Raw genomic sequence first — 15,000 nt, 5'->3', positions numbered from 1 at the left:
TAAAGGTGAGTTCATGGCCTCACCCTGTACACATTCACTCTTGTTGTTCAATAGCTCTGCGGATCTTCAGTATAGAATGCTGTAGAACGCTTACTTTCCTAAAACTTCAATAGTAATTTGGGGATCTTGGAATTAGCGAATTGCTTTTAGATCGATTTTCAAACATTGAAGTCGATTTCAAAGTTTTATTACATCATGTGTCCGGCAAAAACTGAGAGACCAGCATTAATTGACCGACTCTGATTCTTGACGATTCTTCACCAAAACTCTCAGAGGTCATCGCTTACCTACAATTAAGTAACTGGTGGAAAACACGGAGTTTCAACTGAGAAAACTTTGCGGCTTCACCGTAATAATTATTAACCCTGGTCGCGAGATTTTTAAATCATTTGCTGTTAAACAAACCCGGCACATGCCTACTTCCGAAAAATGCCACTGAAACCTCATCGTTCTTGTGACCTAATGTGTTCCAACTCAAAAAGTGAAGAAAAATTCTGAGTCAAGTTCACAGCGACTATTATGAAATTCCTAATGACTTTGCCCCTCAGAAACTTGGACCGAAGGCATCGTGGTTTTACTTCACCATACAGCTATAATTTCAATAGGTCCAATGGACAGATAGACTACTACCTCCAAACGTGTGAAAAATAAAAGCTAAATGTTACACAATTGGTATCAGAAGTAATTACAACGATAAAGAATACATGGAAAATATATTGAATTAGAACAGCAGTCCTAATGACCTTTTCCGGAGGCACTGAAACGAATGAAACTGTTCATGTTGCTGCTGGATTTAAACTTGACATGATAAGTTCTAGCATGGATGAGTGGCTTGTGAAATATGTGAACCAGGCGGTAAATACGGTAAATGATGAAGACGGTGCTTCCTGTCCTCTGAGATATTATCGAAAAGGAACTGACATTTATAGGCGCTGTTGGATAACCACTTGCAGCTCTAAGTATAAAGCAGTTAGAGCGTTGGCATAGGATACAGTGGAAGTTATGATTGAAAGAGCCCACTTTTGTGCGCTCCAAAAATCATCGATTAGCAACCGTGGCAATGAAGCGTGAAACACAGCGTGTTCACAAGCAGATCTTATACATCACTGGTGTAAAATCTTAGCAGATCGGCTTTCTGCTTATTAACTCTTTTGCCTAAAAAATTACACCACGGACACGCGCATGTTCCAAGAAAGGTTGCTCAGTAGTACTGACTCCAAAACAAGTTAATTAAGAAGCGTGGTCCACAACTTTCAGGTTATAGCCATTTACCACCAGGGTAGGGGGAGGGGAGATGGTAGTTGTATTTGTTATTCTCTTATTGACTTAGCTGGACCTGAAATGACAAGCAATCTGTACACTAGGCTATTCCTTTCCACTGACGGAGATTCCCAGGCTTGATACAAATAGCGACTACACCAAAAAAATTGGCTACATTTCTCATATAATTTATATTTTGAAGTAAATTGTGACAGTAGGAGTTTTTACATTTTTTTAGTATGAGTTTCCCAAAACAAACCATACACAAATATTTTTGCACGAACACAGTGCCCTTTGCAATTGTCTTTCATTGCTTAAATTGTCCTGATGAGTGCGAGGATGATCTTCTCTCTTTCGTCTTTAGGCCGCACTTCAAATATATACATTTCTCTCATAGCGCTCGTTGTCAACAAATGAACAGGCTCATTATTACGAAAGCGGTAAATTTAACTGTGGGTGCAGCGCGGTCGAGAGCGCGCGCGCGCAAACCTTGACGCGCGCAAAACATGTGCATTCGCATCACACAATGACGGTTTAACGTGAAAGCTGAACCAGCCAATCAGTGCGCAGTCTTAGCAGGTATCCTGGCAATTCGTTGGGAAAATATTCTTGAAAATAGTTGCATTCTCCAGAGAGCGCACGACTGCAACATATATTTGCAGTAAAATTTGAAAGGTTAAAATGGCAACGCTAACATCAAAATATGTTCCACAGCCTGCAGTGTACAAGGCCGTAGTGGATGAATCGTTAAAGAAATCAAGAACCACGAAAGATGTCCCTTTACCGGAAGTGCCAAAAGTTATCGACAACGGAAACGGAAAACGTTTTTTTCGCGGTAGATTGCTTGGGAAGGTGAGATTTTTCCATAGAATGCTAATTTTCATTTATTTCCTTTCACTGCAAGAATGTAAATATCTTCTCATTGAAAGGCGTCGTGTGTCCTGGCTCCAATTATTCTCTGCATACAGGATGAAAGCGAGAAAACCATCGTAGGCATTCGAGGCAAATCTCTTTCATGCCTAAGACGTTCTTAAAATGTTTTCCACAGCGTAAATAACACCACAAGACAATTGGGAGAAAAGTAAGAAAAGTTCGGCAACAATTACTTGCTATTTTCACACTGGATTTAGATTATGCGCTCGCGTCCGGTTCGGGTGTTGACATGAATTTTGTTATTTTCATTTGTCAACCTGGTCTTAAAGCTAATTGCTTAGTTTACGAGTCTAAAGGTGCAACGCAATTAGCAGGTCATGAATAAAGTGTAGAACGCTAAAATATTCATCGCAATTTTAGCAACAGTTGGAGCTTTACTCGGATACCTGGCGATCTACTCCACGTGATCAGTTTCGGAAAAAAACACATTCCAGCAAATTCGGCACACCCTCACTGAATCGTTTGCATATTATTATTCTGTTCTTTCCTTGCTCGGATCAATTTGATCTTTTTATGCTTAAAACAGAGCAGACGGACGCAGAACTCGCTTCTTTTGTTATTAAACATTTGGCTTTTTTCGTGGATCGAATCTAAAGCGCAATATTACTTTTGTGTTCTTTGCAAGATTCTACCGGCTCTTATATCTACGTATAGGTCTTAGTAGCGAATGTTCTTGTCGCCAGCAACGTATCCTCGGTTTCTTGGTTACTGTCGATGAAACATACTGTCTTGTTCCTAAAGGGCTCACGCCAATGCCTTATACTTTGGGATATTAATCCATTCCCTCTTCTTTGTCCCTAACAGGGAGGGTTTGCACGAGTCTATGAGGTCACCGACATGTCAACCAATAAGGTTTACGCTCTGAAAGCAGTGCCTAAAGCGAAACTTACCAAGTCTGCAGACAGATTCAACAAGGTAGAACAATATAAGCTAGATAACATTTTATTGATAACAGGCCTTTATGAGGGATAAAGTAAAGTCTGCTACGAGCCTAGAAGGCCCATCAGGCCGGCGCTTATCTTTCGGTTTCTGTAGCATGAAGCGACTAGGAGGATTTCTACTCCCCCGTGAATGGGATGCTAGGCCATCGCAGGGTTACCCCCAGCATTAGATTCGCCGGAACCGTGATTTATACACCTGGCTGGAGAGAGGCACCGTGAGAGTAAAGTGTCTTGCCCAAGAACACAACACAATGTCCCCGGCCAGGACCCGAACCCGGACCGCTCGATCCGGAATCGAGCATACTGACCATGAGGCCACCGTGTCTCCCACTTACGAGGGATAATGATAAAGCAGAGTTAGATAGAGTAAAGAGTGAGAGTAAGATGAGTCTCTCTAGGAGCACATTGCGTTCCACTTATATTTACAGGCAGTTATCCATAGAAGGACTAAGTCCTTTCATTAAAAGCTAGTGCATGATTTGGTTACCACATCCTTTTAGCATATTCGTGGTACCGACGTGAAGTTGGGTTTTCCAGTGACTCGATCAGAGACAGCGTAATGTAGATTAATCATTAAAGCATTTCTAAAATACTTTGAAGGACCCCAAAGCAAAAGCCAATGCTTGTGGGAATCACGTGACAATAATTAGTTTCTGACGTCACAAAATGCGTTTCTAGAATAAAAAAATATATTTTTGAAAACCTTTGGCTTCGAGTTGTGGAACACAGTACGTTACACATCATTAACATTTTTCTGAAGAACGCGTTTTAAAAGATTGAAAACCAAAGATCAGTAAATGATTTCCACCCTGCAGAGAATATTTTTTTTCGTGGGAGTCAACCACAGGACAAAATGTGCGAAAGAAGTTTACACAACGTTTCCATGACTCCATGTCATCATTCTCTCTTCACTTGAAAATGATGACATGGAGTCATCGAAACGTTGTGTATAACTTCTTTCGCTTATTTTTATCCTTAAATGTTAAAGCAAATTTAACCTTATTCGACTAGTCAACCACAGGTCAAAGATCCAAAGATCCGTCAGCTTTCAGCAGAACTGAACAACAACTTCCACACCAGTTGAAGGTATTCCATATACATAAGACAGTAAGCCTTGGCTGAGCACACCTTAGCAGATGACACACAGTCAGGCCGATCTTGCCCAACTAGTCTACTTTAACTCTTTGTAACAATAAACACTCATAAAGAAAAATGTGCGCACTATCCTGGTTACCCTGTAAACGACCAGTGCTGGCTGACAAACTTAAACGAATTATTTTCTTTGCAGATCGAATCCGAAATCGAACTCCACAAAAGCCTTCGACAGAGATATGTGGTTGGTTTTTATGGAAATTTTGAAGACGAACACCACGTTTATATTTTGCTTGAACTATGCAGTCGAAAGGTAAAGAGGCTTCATTTGAGTGTCAAAGAGTAAGCTGGTGCGATACGCTCTTTCGAGGTTTTATCTTGTTAACAGCTTTGCGAAGAAAAGTTTACCATAGCTTTTCAAGGGTGAACATTTCTAAGAACTGTTTCCTTTTTTTCTTTGCAGTCCTTGGTTCAAACTCTTAAGAACCGTGGAAAATTAACCGAGCCAGAAGTGCGATATCTCATGTTTCAAGCCGTGCAAGCCTGCTCGTATTTGCATGATCAACAGGTCATACATCGTGATATCAAAGTCGGTAACTTTTTTCTCAATGCTGACATGGAATTGAGACTGGGAGACTTTGGCTTGGCAGTGAGGCTGAAGGAAGGGCAAAGCAAGATAAAGTAAGGACTAACTTACAACTAACCAGGCAACGACCACTATTTGTGATTTCAAGCGATTTGGACATTCGGTCATCTCCATCCTCTCCGATAAAAAGAAAATTGACATGCACCATAAATGACAGTCGTCAGTAACTGGTAGGAGGTTGAGCAGAGCTGATCAATTAAGGCAACCTTTATGTGAGATTGTTGAAGTAATTATTTTCTATGCACCGCTGCTTATACAACACAATTGCCCCAATTACAGAGCAATTTTAGACATCATGAAGATTAAAATTGCGGACTTAGTGAAGACTAATTATAAATTAATTCATGTTTAATCACAGGACTATGTGTGGTACTCCGAACTACATTGCACCGGAAGTTCTTTCTAAAGAAGGACACAGCTACGAGGTGGACACATGGGCACTTGGATGTGTGATGTAAGGCTAGCTCTCCTTTTGTCCCTTTCTCAAGGAGTACTCGTTTGGTTTTCACCCAAATTAAAGTATTCTCTTACTAACAACCTTAACAGAGCTTCTCTTGGTTTTCACGTAAGCCAGATAAAGCTATTAGAAGAAGCAGCTTGACGATAGCGAGTATGCCGCTAATTGATAAAAAATAAAAGGGGGTATCTTAAGGACGGTACCGGTCCATGAATATGCGGGCAAGTCAGATCTTAACTCAACAGTTGATTCTTGGTCAATTCAAATTCCTGACCAATTCAAATGTATCCCGACCGGGATACAATTCTGAAGTTGTTGCCCGCTCTGGTTGTTTTGCTGCGATTGTTGAAGGAGAAGTCTAAATATACAACAAAGCACTTAATGTCTGGTCCCTCGGGAAACTAGTTTCGTTTTGTTTTCCCTCGAGTCCTGATGTTTCCCTGGACTTCTACTCGGGAAACATCAGGACTCTCGCGAAAACAAAACGAACTGTTTCCGTCCTCGGGAACATACTTTCGTCAAAATGATCATGTTTGTAAACAAATCATCCGGACCACGAATAGTAAAGGCTTCGTAAAGAATGAAGGATTTCTTCTTCTGTTGCAGGTATACTCTTCTAACTGGTCATCCCCCGTTTGAAACGAAGTCTTTACGCGAAACCTACAACAGAATACGAAACAATGAATACACTATTCCCTCGCGGATATCCGACAATGCTGCCAGGCTGATCAAGAAAATGCTTCAACCCAATCCGAACGACAGGCCCTCGTTGAACCATGTTCTCGAAGACGACTTTTTTACTAAAGGATTTCACCCAACTCGACTCCCGATTTCTTCTGTTATGTGTTCACCTAAGTGGTCTGAATATGATAAAACTGGTGAATCGGACAAGAAGATCTCGAAGGAAGCTATTAAGAAAATAACGATTGCATTATCGCGACAAATGAAACTCTCCAGTGATGATAAAGAAGACTCAACGGAGAAAGATTGTAGGAAAGAAGATAACGGTGATTACCTCAGCAAGGAAGTCTCTACTAGCGGGAAGGACATTTGTTTAAGAAGTGAAATCGATCAAAGTAATCCTACGCCAAGAGACACGGGGCAAGAAGGTAGGTGTGGCCGATTATGGGACACTGAGAGAAACCAATTTCTGTATGCAAGAAGTTTGACAAGGTCACAAAAGTGCCTCTTGAAGCCGGAAAACTTCATGTGTTACTGTTTGGTCAGAGTTTTGGTTAGACGTTAGAATGACAATTCGCGCACTACACCATGAAACTTATCATGCAGTTGAATGGGTCAGCTTTTACCATAAGGAGCACAGTTTTTTTTAGTCGGGCATTTTTCCGTGGTCTGTAGCCAGTTGATCTTACAGATGAGGTCATTCCATGTTTTCTCGCCTGTTCCATAATTTTTTTCTCACAACATGAAAGCGGTGTTATGTACATGATGCTTTTTGCAACTGTCATGCCAATGAGAACTAATAGTTGTCTCAACGAACGAAATGATATATGTATGTATGAAAATGAATCATATATCGAAATGCAGTTAAGAAATCAAGTGAAGCTATGATCCTCGCAGTTACGAACGCAACTTAAGCAACTGTGTAGAGAAGCCTGAAAAATTCAGGACTTCAACGGGGTTTGAACCGGTGCCGGTGCGACGCTCAAACCAACTGAACTATGAAGCCACTGATGTTGGAAGCTGGTCATTTGTGGGTTCCAATGTTCCCGTAATTTCGTAACCGCAGATCAATGTATGATTCATTTCATATATCATTTCGGTCCGACGTTGATTCATTAGTTTCATAGTTCAGTTGGTTAGAGCGTCGCACCGGCATTGCGAGGTCACGAGTTCAAACCCCGTTGAAGTTCTGAATTTTTCAGGCTTTTCTTCGCAATTGCTAAAGTTACATTCATAGCTACGAGAATCATAGCTTCACTTGAAAATAATTGTCTTAAGTAAACGTTCTTATGGCGCGTTCGAGTTGTGCATGCCAGATACCGAATCGTCAATTTGATTGAGACTACATCTCAATTAGTTATTCAAATGTCAAGTGTATTAAGCAATGAGGCAAAAATTATACAGAAATCAAAAGTTACTTCTTGAGGAGAGGGGAAAACTGGAGTTCCTGGAAAAAAAACCTCTCAGAGCAGAGCAGAGAACCAACAAACTCAACTCGGGAGTCTAGAATAGAACCCGGGCCACATTGGTGGGAGGCACGTCCTCTCACCACTGTGCCAGTCGCTCCCATAAATGCCGAACTCAGCCTCTAAACGTTTGTTATTTCAATATGACGAATGTAGGTGAATGGAGGTCAAAATATTTTCCACCAGACGAATTGCTCCTCAAACTATCCAACTGTGTAGATTGCCTCGAAGAGCGTCAACAGAAACTGCCTTTCAAATCTTCGGGACTCTTTTCAAAGAGACCAGGGGCGACACAGCCACAAGATGCTCCTAAGCCTTTATTGGTCACGAAATGGGTAGACTACAGCAACAAGTACGGATTTGGGGCACAGCTATCAGATGGCAGTGTTACTGTTAGGTTTAATGATGGCAGCAAAATTGCATTATCGCCGGGAAAGAGGTAAGATATTTGACAATAGTATTTACTACTTTAAAACGGAAGACCAGGCACATAAGCGGAATCATAAGTATAAATGTGGATTCTTGATTCAGACCAAAGCGATGCACAAACAGCTGCCCAACATGTCCACAGAAAAACACTTGTGCGTTTACCGGGATTTTGTTTTCCTTTCCGTTCTTTTTGTTTTTTACACAGTAACGTTTTCTTGGAATATGGAGCCCTTTGACCTCAGAATTATGGTAACAGTTTTACCTTCAAGTTTCAAAGTTTCAGATACTTCCCAGTTCAACTTAAGACTGCAAGAAATCTTGCACCTTGATCCCTGTGTGAATTCAAAAATGGAACGGCGTTTATTTTAAACGGATATTGTATCTGATCTTGTGATAACGCTTCTGCTCCTTTTTGGTGAACTCCGCATTCAAAAATAAAGCTGGCTCTTTAACAAAATACCTCTTCGGTGAGTCAAACCTTTGTACATCAGTTGCTATCAGTTTGCTAATAGCTTTGTTGTGTTGTTATCAACAGCACGGTTCATTACTGCGACCAACTAAGTAAACTCTATCAATTCCGCTCTTCCGCTATACCGACAAATTTACAGGCCAAGTTCATGCTGCTAACTTACTTTGCCAATTACATGGATAAGCATTTATTAAAGGTATGGACTTTTGTTCACTTTGTAAGGCTTGTTTAAAATATGTTTGGGGGCAGCATGGCTTTCTGATCTGGGTGCTGGGTCCCTTTTCTCGCAAGTCCCATCCACTTACTTTAAAAAGCTGGTGTTTTAACATGTCTTCAAGATAACAAAAATCAAAATGATCGTGACATTTGGTAAAGATACAGAGGGAATTGCCGCACCCAAAAAGACCAGAAATTTTTCACGACTTTCGAGAAACGGGGCCCTGGAACTGAAATCCGAAGCATCTGGTTTCATGTCTCAACAGGGTGGCGATTCAAAAGGAGGAATTTCCGCAGACCATCCAAGCTTTCCGTTTGTGGACATTTGGTTTCGAACAGACATCACAATGGTCATGTATCTTAGCAACGGAACCATTCAGGTGGGTGCATAAGTGCAGGCAAATGAATTCAGCCTCACATTCCCTGAGAAAATTCATTACGTTCTCAACGGAATATCGCGTTTCAGATTTGTCAATGACGAATGCATAAATTGGGGGTGTGAAATACGGAAGTTGCTGTGGGAACACTGGGACGAAGTAATTCTGTTGAGTATAACAAAAACAATCGTCTGCACGTCCTCGTTTATTTCGTAAGTTACTGGTGCCTAGCGATTTTTTTAAAAAGTTGCTTGTGCAATTTCGAGAACTTTCCAAAACGTTACTAGTGGCCAGACTAAATCGGCTAACTCAATGTTGCACCCAATTCAAACCCTTTGGGAATAAAGCCTTTTGTTCCAGGTATCTCAATATCATTTAAATGTGAGTGCTACGTCATGCAAATGCGATACATATAACTCTCCCAATTGAGCTATGAAGCCACGCATTGCACTGGGTTCCAATCCCCTTGAAGCCACCTGAATTTTTCAAGTGTCTGTAAAGCCTGCTTTTCATTTATAGCGACGTAATCACAAGCGCAAACCCAGGCACAAGCATAAGCATAAGAAGTTTATGCTAGTGAAAACGAACGTCGACATAAGCATCAAAAAATCAATCACGGCATCCGCCATTTTGTTCAAATGCTCAGACGCGTCGTTTTCACACGGCGCAAGGAAACGCAAGCATTAGCGCCAGCAAAAGGAAAAGGACAAATTTTGATCCCTGTGCTTGTGCTTGCATGTGCTTACGTCAACCCCGTTTTCACGGGTGAAATAAGCGCTCTTATGCTTGCGTCGCTAGTGCAAACCAGGCTTAATTAACAGACCATAGGCCGCCAAATGGCCGCTGATTTATGCGGATACAAAAACAAATTGGCCCTTGTTGCCTCGTTCAAGATAGAATATTCTTTTGAATTTTAAGCTTAAGAACGTGGCATCAAGGGCTAATTTGAATAAGAACAAAAGAACATTTAAGTGGCGGCCATTTTGGAATAAGGTGTATTTAAGCCTGAACAGAGCTAATCAAGATGTTCCCTCCCCAGTTTTCTGCTGTTAAAAGCACTTCCACCGTATTATGGTCGCCCATGTGTTTTCTTTTCGACGATGAGACGCCATGAAACAAGTAAAGGTCCAATCTAATCAAGTGTTCTCCATAATGGAGAAACACACGATGATAAAAACGTGAACAAGTCTAAACAAACTGTTTCAATTTTGCTACAGGTAAATTTCTTCGATGATCACACCAAGATAGTCCTCATTCCTGGTACCAAGAACGTCTCAGTCATCTACATTGACAAGCAGAGAGAAGGTACAAGCTACCTCATGTCGGAAATAGCCTCACAAGGCTGCTCAACGGAAATGATAGAGAGACTTCGCTATTGTAAGCTGGTGATGAAAAAGGTCTGGGACCTAGTTGAAGAGGAGAAGGATACGTGATAAAAAAGAACAGACTTCAACTTTAAAAAAGCTAGAATTGTAGAACACGAGGTGAAACACATAACAAAAGTATATTTGGTCAGATTTCACACATTTTTACCCGTAGTTACCTTCGTCTGCGGCGGTATATAAACGTTTGTGAAGGAAGCAATGCATGCGATTTACAACAAATGTACGTGGAGTATTTGAGAAGGGAAATAGAAATAATATCAGAACCTCTCTGAGAGGAATAAAGGAGAAGAGACTTTTATTTTGTTTATGAATACTATTGTCCTTCTTGGGATGCAAGCGCAACCTCCAGGTCGTAGACAGAGAGGACCTAGGAAAGGACGATACACTATTGTTTGCGCATTAGATCATATCCACATGTATTTTGCGCTATATAAGTAATAATAAATTATTATTATTATTATTATTATTATTATTATTATTATTATTATTATTATTAAGTTGTAGTCACACTGCAAAAAGCGCAAACCAGTCAGCGTCACTCCAATTTGCAACTGCTTTTCTTGACGCATAAGTCTGAAGTATGAATGGCCGTTTTTATACTAGAGACGCATAATCCGTCCAGACGAATTATGCGTCTCTCATGTTATCTGTCTAGTGTAAAAACGGGACGAACTATATGAGACGCATAATTCATCTAGGACGAACTTGGGCAAACATTTTTTCTGCGTCTGTAAAATTCATCTGGTAATTCGTAAAAATTCGTAAAATTCGTCTGGACGAAGTATCCAGTTTAGTGCGTCTTCGAAGACGCACATAAGTGAATACTTCATCCAGACGGATGATGCGTGTTGTGCCCGTCTTTATACTACACGAATTTAACAGACGCAGAAAAAGTGTTTGCCCAAGTTCGTCCCAGACGAATAGACCTAATCGGCTAACTCAATGTTGTACCCAATTCAAACCCTTTGGGAATAAAACGTTTTGTTCCAGGTATTTCCATATCATTTAAATATGAATGCTACATTATCATGCAAATACAATACACAAAGAATCTTAGTCCCGGGAGATTTGAATTGGGTACAACATTGAGTTAGCCGATTAGGTCTATTATGCGTCTCTAGTATAAAAACGGCCAATGTAACTCAAACGTAATCAGCAGCTTGCTAAAGTTACAAGGGAGCCGGTCAACTTCGTCACTTCACGTGTTTTAGTATTTGGGCGGCTTAAAGCTAACAACAACAAAAGACAACTAGACGCATCTCGGCCCAACAATGAGCGCGATTTTCCGTTCCTGTAGCCATCAACTCGTCATTGAACACCTACTTAATAGCTCATTTCCGAGTTCATGTCTGCCTCCTCTTCAAAGCGAGTCTAAGTGCGAAGTTTTTCTTACGAAAATTAGTTTTTATTCATATGTAAAGTAGAATAATTACCATCACAAAAACTTTGCACTTAGACTCACTTTGAAGAGGAGGAAGACATGAACTCGGAAATGGCCTATTGATTTTTTGCAAATGAATGAAGCGCTCTGTTGCAATCAAGATAGCTTTTTACAGCAGACTGCGACTTGCTTGAGGTACCCCTTAGGCATTGCAGCGTTAGGTTGGTCACCACGACTTCCGTATCGCTAATATCAACCACGAAATTTGTTTCTTTGGCACAACTTTGATACCTCTAATGAAAGCAGTGAGAGAGGAGAAATCTGGTTCCTTTATCATATCTGACATATCCTGTCATTTCCGCTCCGCTCACAATAGCGCAGACACCGACTCCGATTAACGCCTGGTAAAACAAACTTGTTTCGACACAAATTCATTTCAGGATTTGAAGAATTAAACGACGCACGCACAATAACACTGATGCTCTTGTTCTCTCAATTACGGCGATCGCTCCTTTATTGATAAAAAAATTAATATCTGCAAGTTTGATCTTGTAACGAGCAACGACGTGCTAGCTACGTTATAGGCAGCTTGTACCACAACTGAAGGCGAAAATTGAAAAATGATCAAAGTGAGCAGAGATGGAAAAACCTTAACTTTGTTGGCCATTAGTTGTACACTCACGCTTTAATGGAACTCTCTTCTAAGAAGTCCATTCCGAGATCAAGTCTACTTAACTTCCTCTTTATGAAACAGATAGTCACTCCGGATCACCAAGTTAAATTTGTTGCAATGCCAGTATAATGTAGCGTGACAATTTCAAAACTGTCGCAACGCAATCACAGCTGTGTCACGATACGAAAACCCAAATACAACTGGCCATGAACGACATTGTTATCTCCACACTACAGAATTTAACCGCAAATGGGGACTAACTGAGGAAAACGCTTTACATGATTCTAAAACCTCTAATTAAACTAATGTCAATGTTGTTTTTCTGCGTCCGTAGGACATTTTCCGCTGCAAAACTTCATCTCGCATCATACTTCTGATATCTTCATTTGCAAACCTCTCTTTGAGAAGACCACAAAGGCTCCATCTTCGATTTTGCATTTCAGGGCTTTGACAGATGGTTGGCCACATAAGCCAACTGACGTCAATGACTTGGGCGGATGAATCATAAATTAAGACATGGATAATGCTGTTGTTGCCTCACTAAAAATATCTTACCACGAATAAACGAAATCTGAACAAAATAATGAACTATGAATTGTAATTTTCACAATCATAACATCATACTCAATTAATCGACTAATAATTAGCATTAAGTACCATCTGAGAACAAAATTAATCAAAATATCCACGTCGTCCAACACAGCCATGACCCTAGGTAGCGTTGCAGTTGTGTTTCAAATATAAAATAATATTCGAATAAAAACCGATCCCTTTATGCTCAGTCATCACCGTTGAAGTCGTTAAGTAGAAAGTTTGCAGCCAAAGTTTCATTCTTTTCGCACGCAAAGTAAGCTTCAGCCGCTTGCTGCTCTGAGAATCCAAGATCTTTGAGCTGCGAAAAAAAAGGCATTGATATTAATATTGAGATGCATTGATATTTAGATCTGGGCCCGTTGTTCCAAAGCCGATTAACGCTAATCTCAGATTAAAAATTACCCAAGGAGTTTATTTCTCTACTACTAAATGCTGTTCAACGCTGATATTCGGCAAAACTTTACATTAGAAGACGTCGATCTTGAACAACAAAAATAAGCAAAAGAAACTTTCACCAAAATGTTGAAAACATAAAACAAAAGTTTAGGGTAATCCTGGATTAAGCTAATCGGCTTTTGAACAACCGGGCACTGATGTACTAAGGGATCAAACAACAGGTTTCTTGTCCCCACGATGCTCCTCCTGCACTGGCAACTTGCAAATCAGGTAAAACGTGAGTGTGCGCGAAAACTGAACATGCTTCCCATCGCGAAGTGTTCAAGACTTAGTTCTTATTAACCGAGTGCGAGGTCTGTATGGGAGAATCTTGACCGAGGCCGAACGCAGTGAGGTCTGTACCAGCGACCGAGGTCAAGATTCTCCCATACAGACCGACCTGACTCGGTTAATAAGATGTTTATTATATGGCCAAACAAGAACAATTTAATTCGTTTAATGTAACTGGTTTGTACTAACTGACATTTTGCTTGCGAACGGCTATGAGTGGCGATGAGCTGAACTTAATTCTGTCAAAGTTTGTTCGTCATCCTCTCTTTTGTCATCATGCTGTTTGGCACTTCCATAAATAAATATTGGTAGAAGAAAATACTGAATATTTTTGCATTTTAATTCGCATCTTTTCACCGCAAAAAAAAACCGATCTAGATGCCGGTCTAGATGGGAAAATCTAGACCGCGGTCAATATCGATTTCAGCCAATCAAATTCGTGAACTTGGTAGTTCCCAGTCCTTGTGAGACAGAGCCATATAATAAAACACAATACATACCTAATTGACCACTTATCGTAAAGGCTTTCCTTTCAGGTTCAATGAAACACAATCAACGATACAGAACAACGACAACAACTGTCAAGTATCCCAAAGACAAGGGATGGGATCAAGGGTCCAAAACCTGACACGAACTCACCGGTTGTAGGGAGGAAGTGGCAGGGGGGCGAGGAAGTGGGGGAGGGGGAGGGGGGAGTGCGGAGGGGGAGTGGGAGGGGGGACTGGGGGGGAAGTGGGAGGGAGAGAGGTAGAGGAGGAGGTTTCTCCAAAGCCTCGGACATTTTCGGTCCACAATTCCCTCCATATCAGTACCAAAGACGTTTCTACACATGAAACTTTGCCATTCCTTGCCTTTTCCTACCTTTCAAACATGTAAAATAAACTAAATTAAGACTAACTCCAGAAAATTTTGGTCGCTTTAGAAAAGCGCAAAACCAGCTATTTAGGACTGATTTCAGATAGATGCCATGTGAATCTCTCTTGGAAGCACCGTCTAAAACAAACGTGGAGTGTGGAATGTTCCATGCGTGCAGCAAGCAAAAGGGAGTAACAGTTTAAGCTCGCGTGTTTTTGAGACGCGGACGGCAACCAGAAGGGAACATTTCGAGTGCCAGGATGGTGGTATCTCCCATATTTTTGTACTAATTATCTCTAATGGAAAAAGATACTTATGAGTGTAAATGTGGTTGTTTGAAGACACGTTAAAAGGGGAAACAGCTCACTTCCGCTTGCCGTCTGGGTCACAAAAACGCACATGCTTAAGATCGCTAATTT

The 15,000-nt window shown here is 40.8% G+C and overlaps 2 protein-coding genes across 2 annotated transcripts in view; one reads left to right on the top strand and one right to left on the bottom strand.

Moving 5' to 3' along the window:
• Positions 1–10,655, top strand: part of LOC138023760 (serine/threonine-protein kinase PLK1-like) — a 10,986-nt gene extending 331 nt beyond the window's left edge. The window contains exons 1-11 of the mRNA XM_068870826.1: positions 1–5; positions 1,975–2,112; positions 2,998–3,108; positions 4,423–4,539; positions 4,690–4,907; positions 5,231–5,326; positions 5,936–6,438; positions 7,633–7,915; positions 8,441–8,570; positions 8,857–8,970; positions 10,185–10,655. The exon at positions 1–5 is cut by the window's left edge and continues 331 nt beyond it. Of these exons, the coding sequence (XP_068726927.1) occupies positions 1–5; positions 1,975–2,112; positions 2,998–3,108; positions 4,423–4,539; positions 4,690–4,907; positions 5,231–5,326; positions 5,936–6,438; positions 7,633–7,915; positions 8,441–8,570; positions 8,857–8,970; positions 10,185–10,400 (1,931 nt within the window). The 3' untranslated portion in view covers positions 10,401–10,655. The remainder of the gene's footprint in view (positions 6–1,974; positions 2,113–2,997; positions 3,109–4,422; positions 4,540–4,689; positions 4,908–5,230; positions 5,327–5,935; positions 6,439–7,632; positions 7,916–8,440; positions 8,571–8,856; positions 8,971–10,184) is intronic.
• Positions 10,656–12,220: 1,565 nt separating this feature from the next.
• LOC138022940 (UV excision repair protein RAD23 homolog A-like) overlaps positions 12,221–15,000 on the bottom strand; it is a 17,853-nt gene continuing 15,073 nt past the window's right edge. Inside the window, exon 12 of the mRNA XM_068869964.1 lies at positions 12,221–13,298. Within this exon, the coding sequence (XP_068726065.1) occupies positions 13,185–13,298 (114 nt within the window). The 3' untranslated portion in view covers positions 12,221–13,184. The remainder of the gene's footprint in view (positions 13,299–15,000) is intronic.

This window comes from Montipora capricornis, chromosome 11 (assembly GCF_036669925.1).
Source record: "Montipora capricornis isolate CH-2021 chromosome 11, ASM3666992v2, whole genome shotgun sequence".
Taxonomy (NCBI): domain Eukaryota; kingdom Metazoa; phylum Cnidaria; class Anthozoa; order Scleractinia; family Acroporidae; genus Montipora; species Montipora capricornis.
Note: the sequence above shows the minus strand (reverse complement) of the source record. Positions and strands in the feature narration are given on the sequence as shown.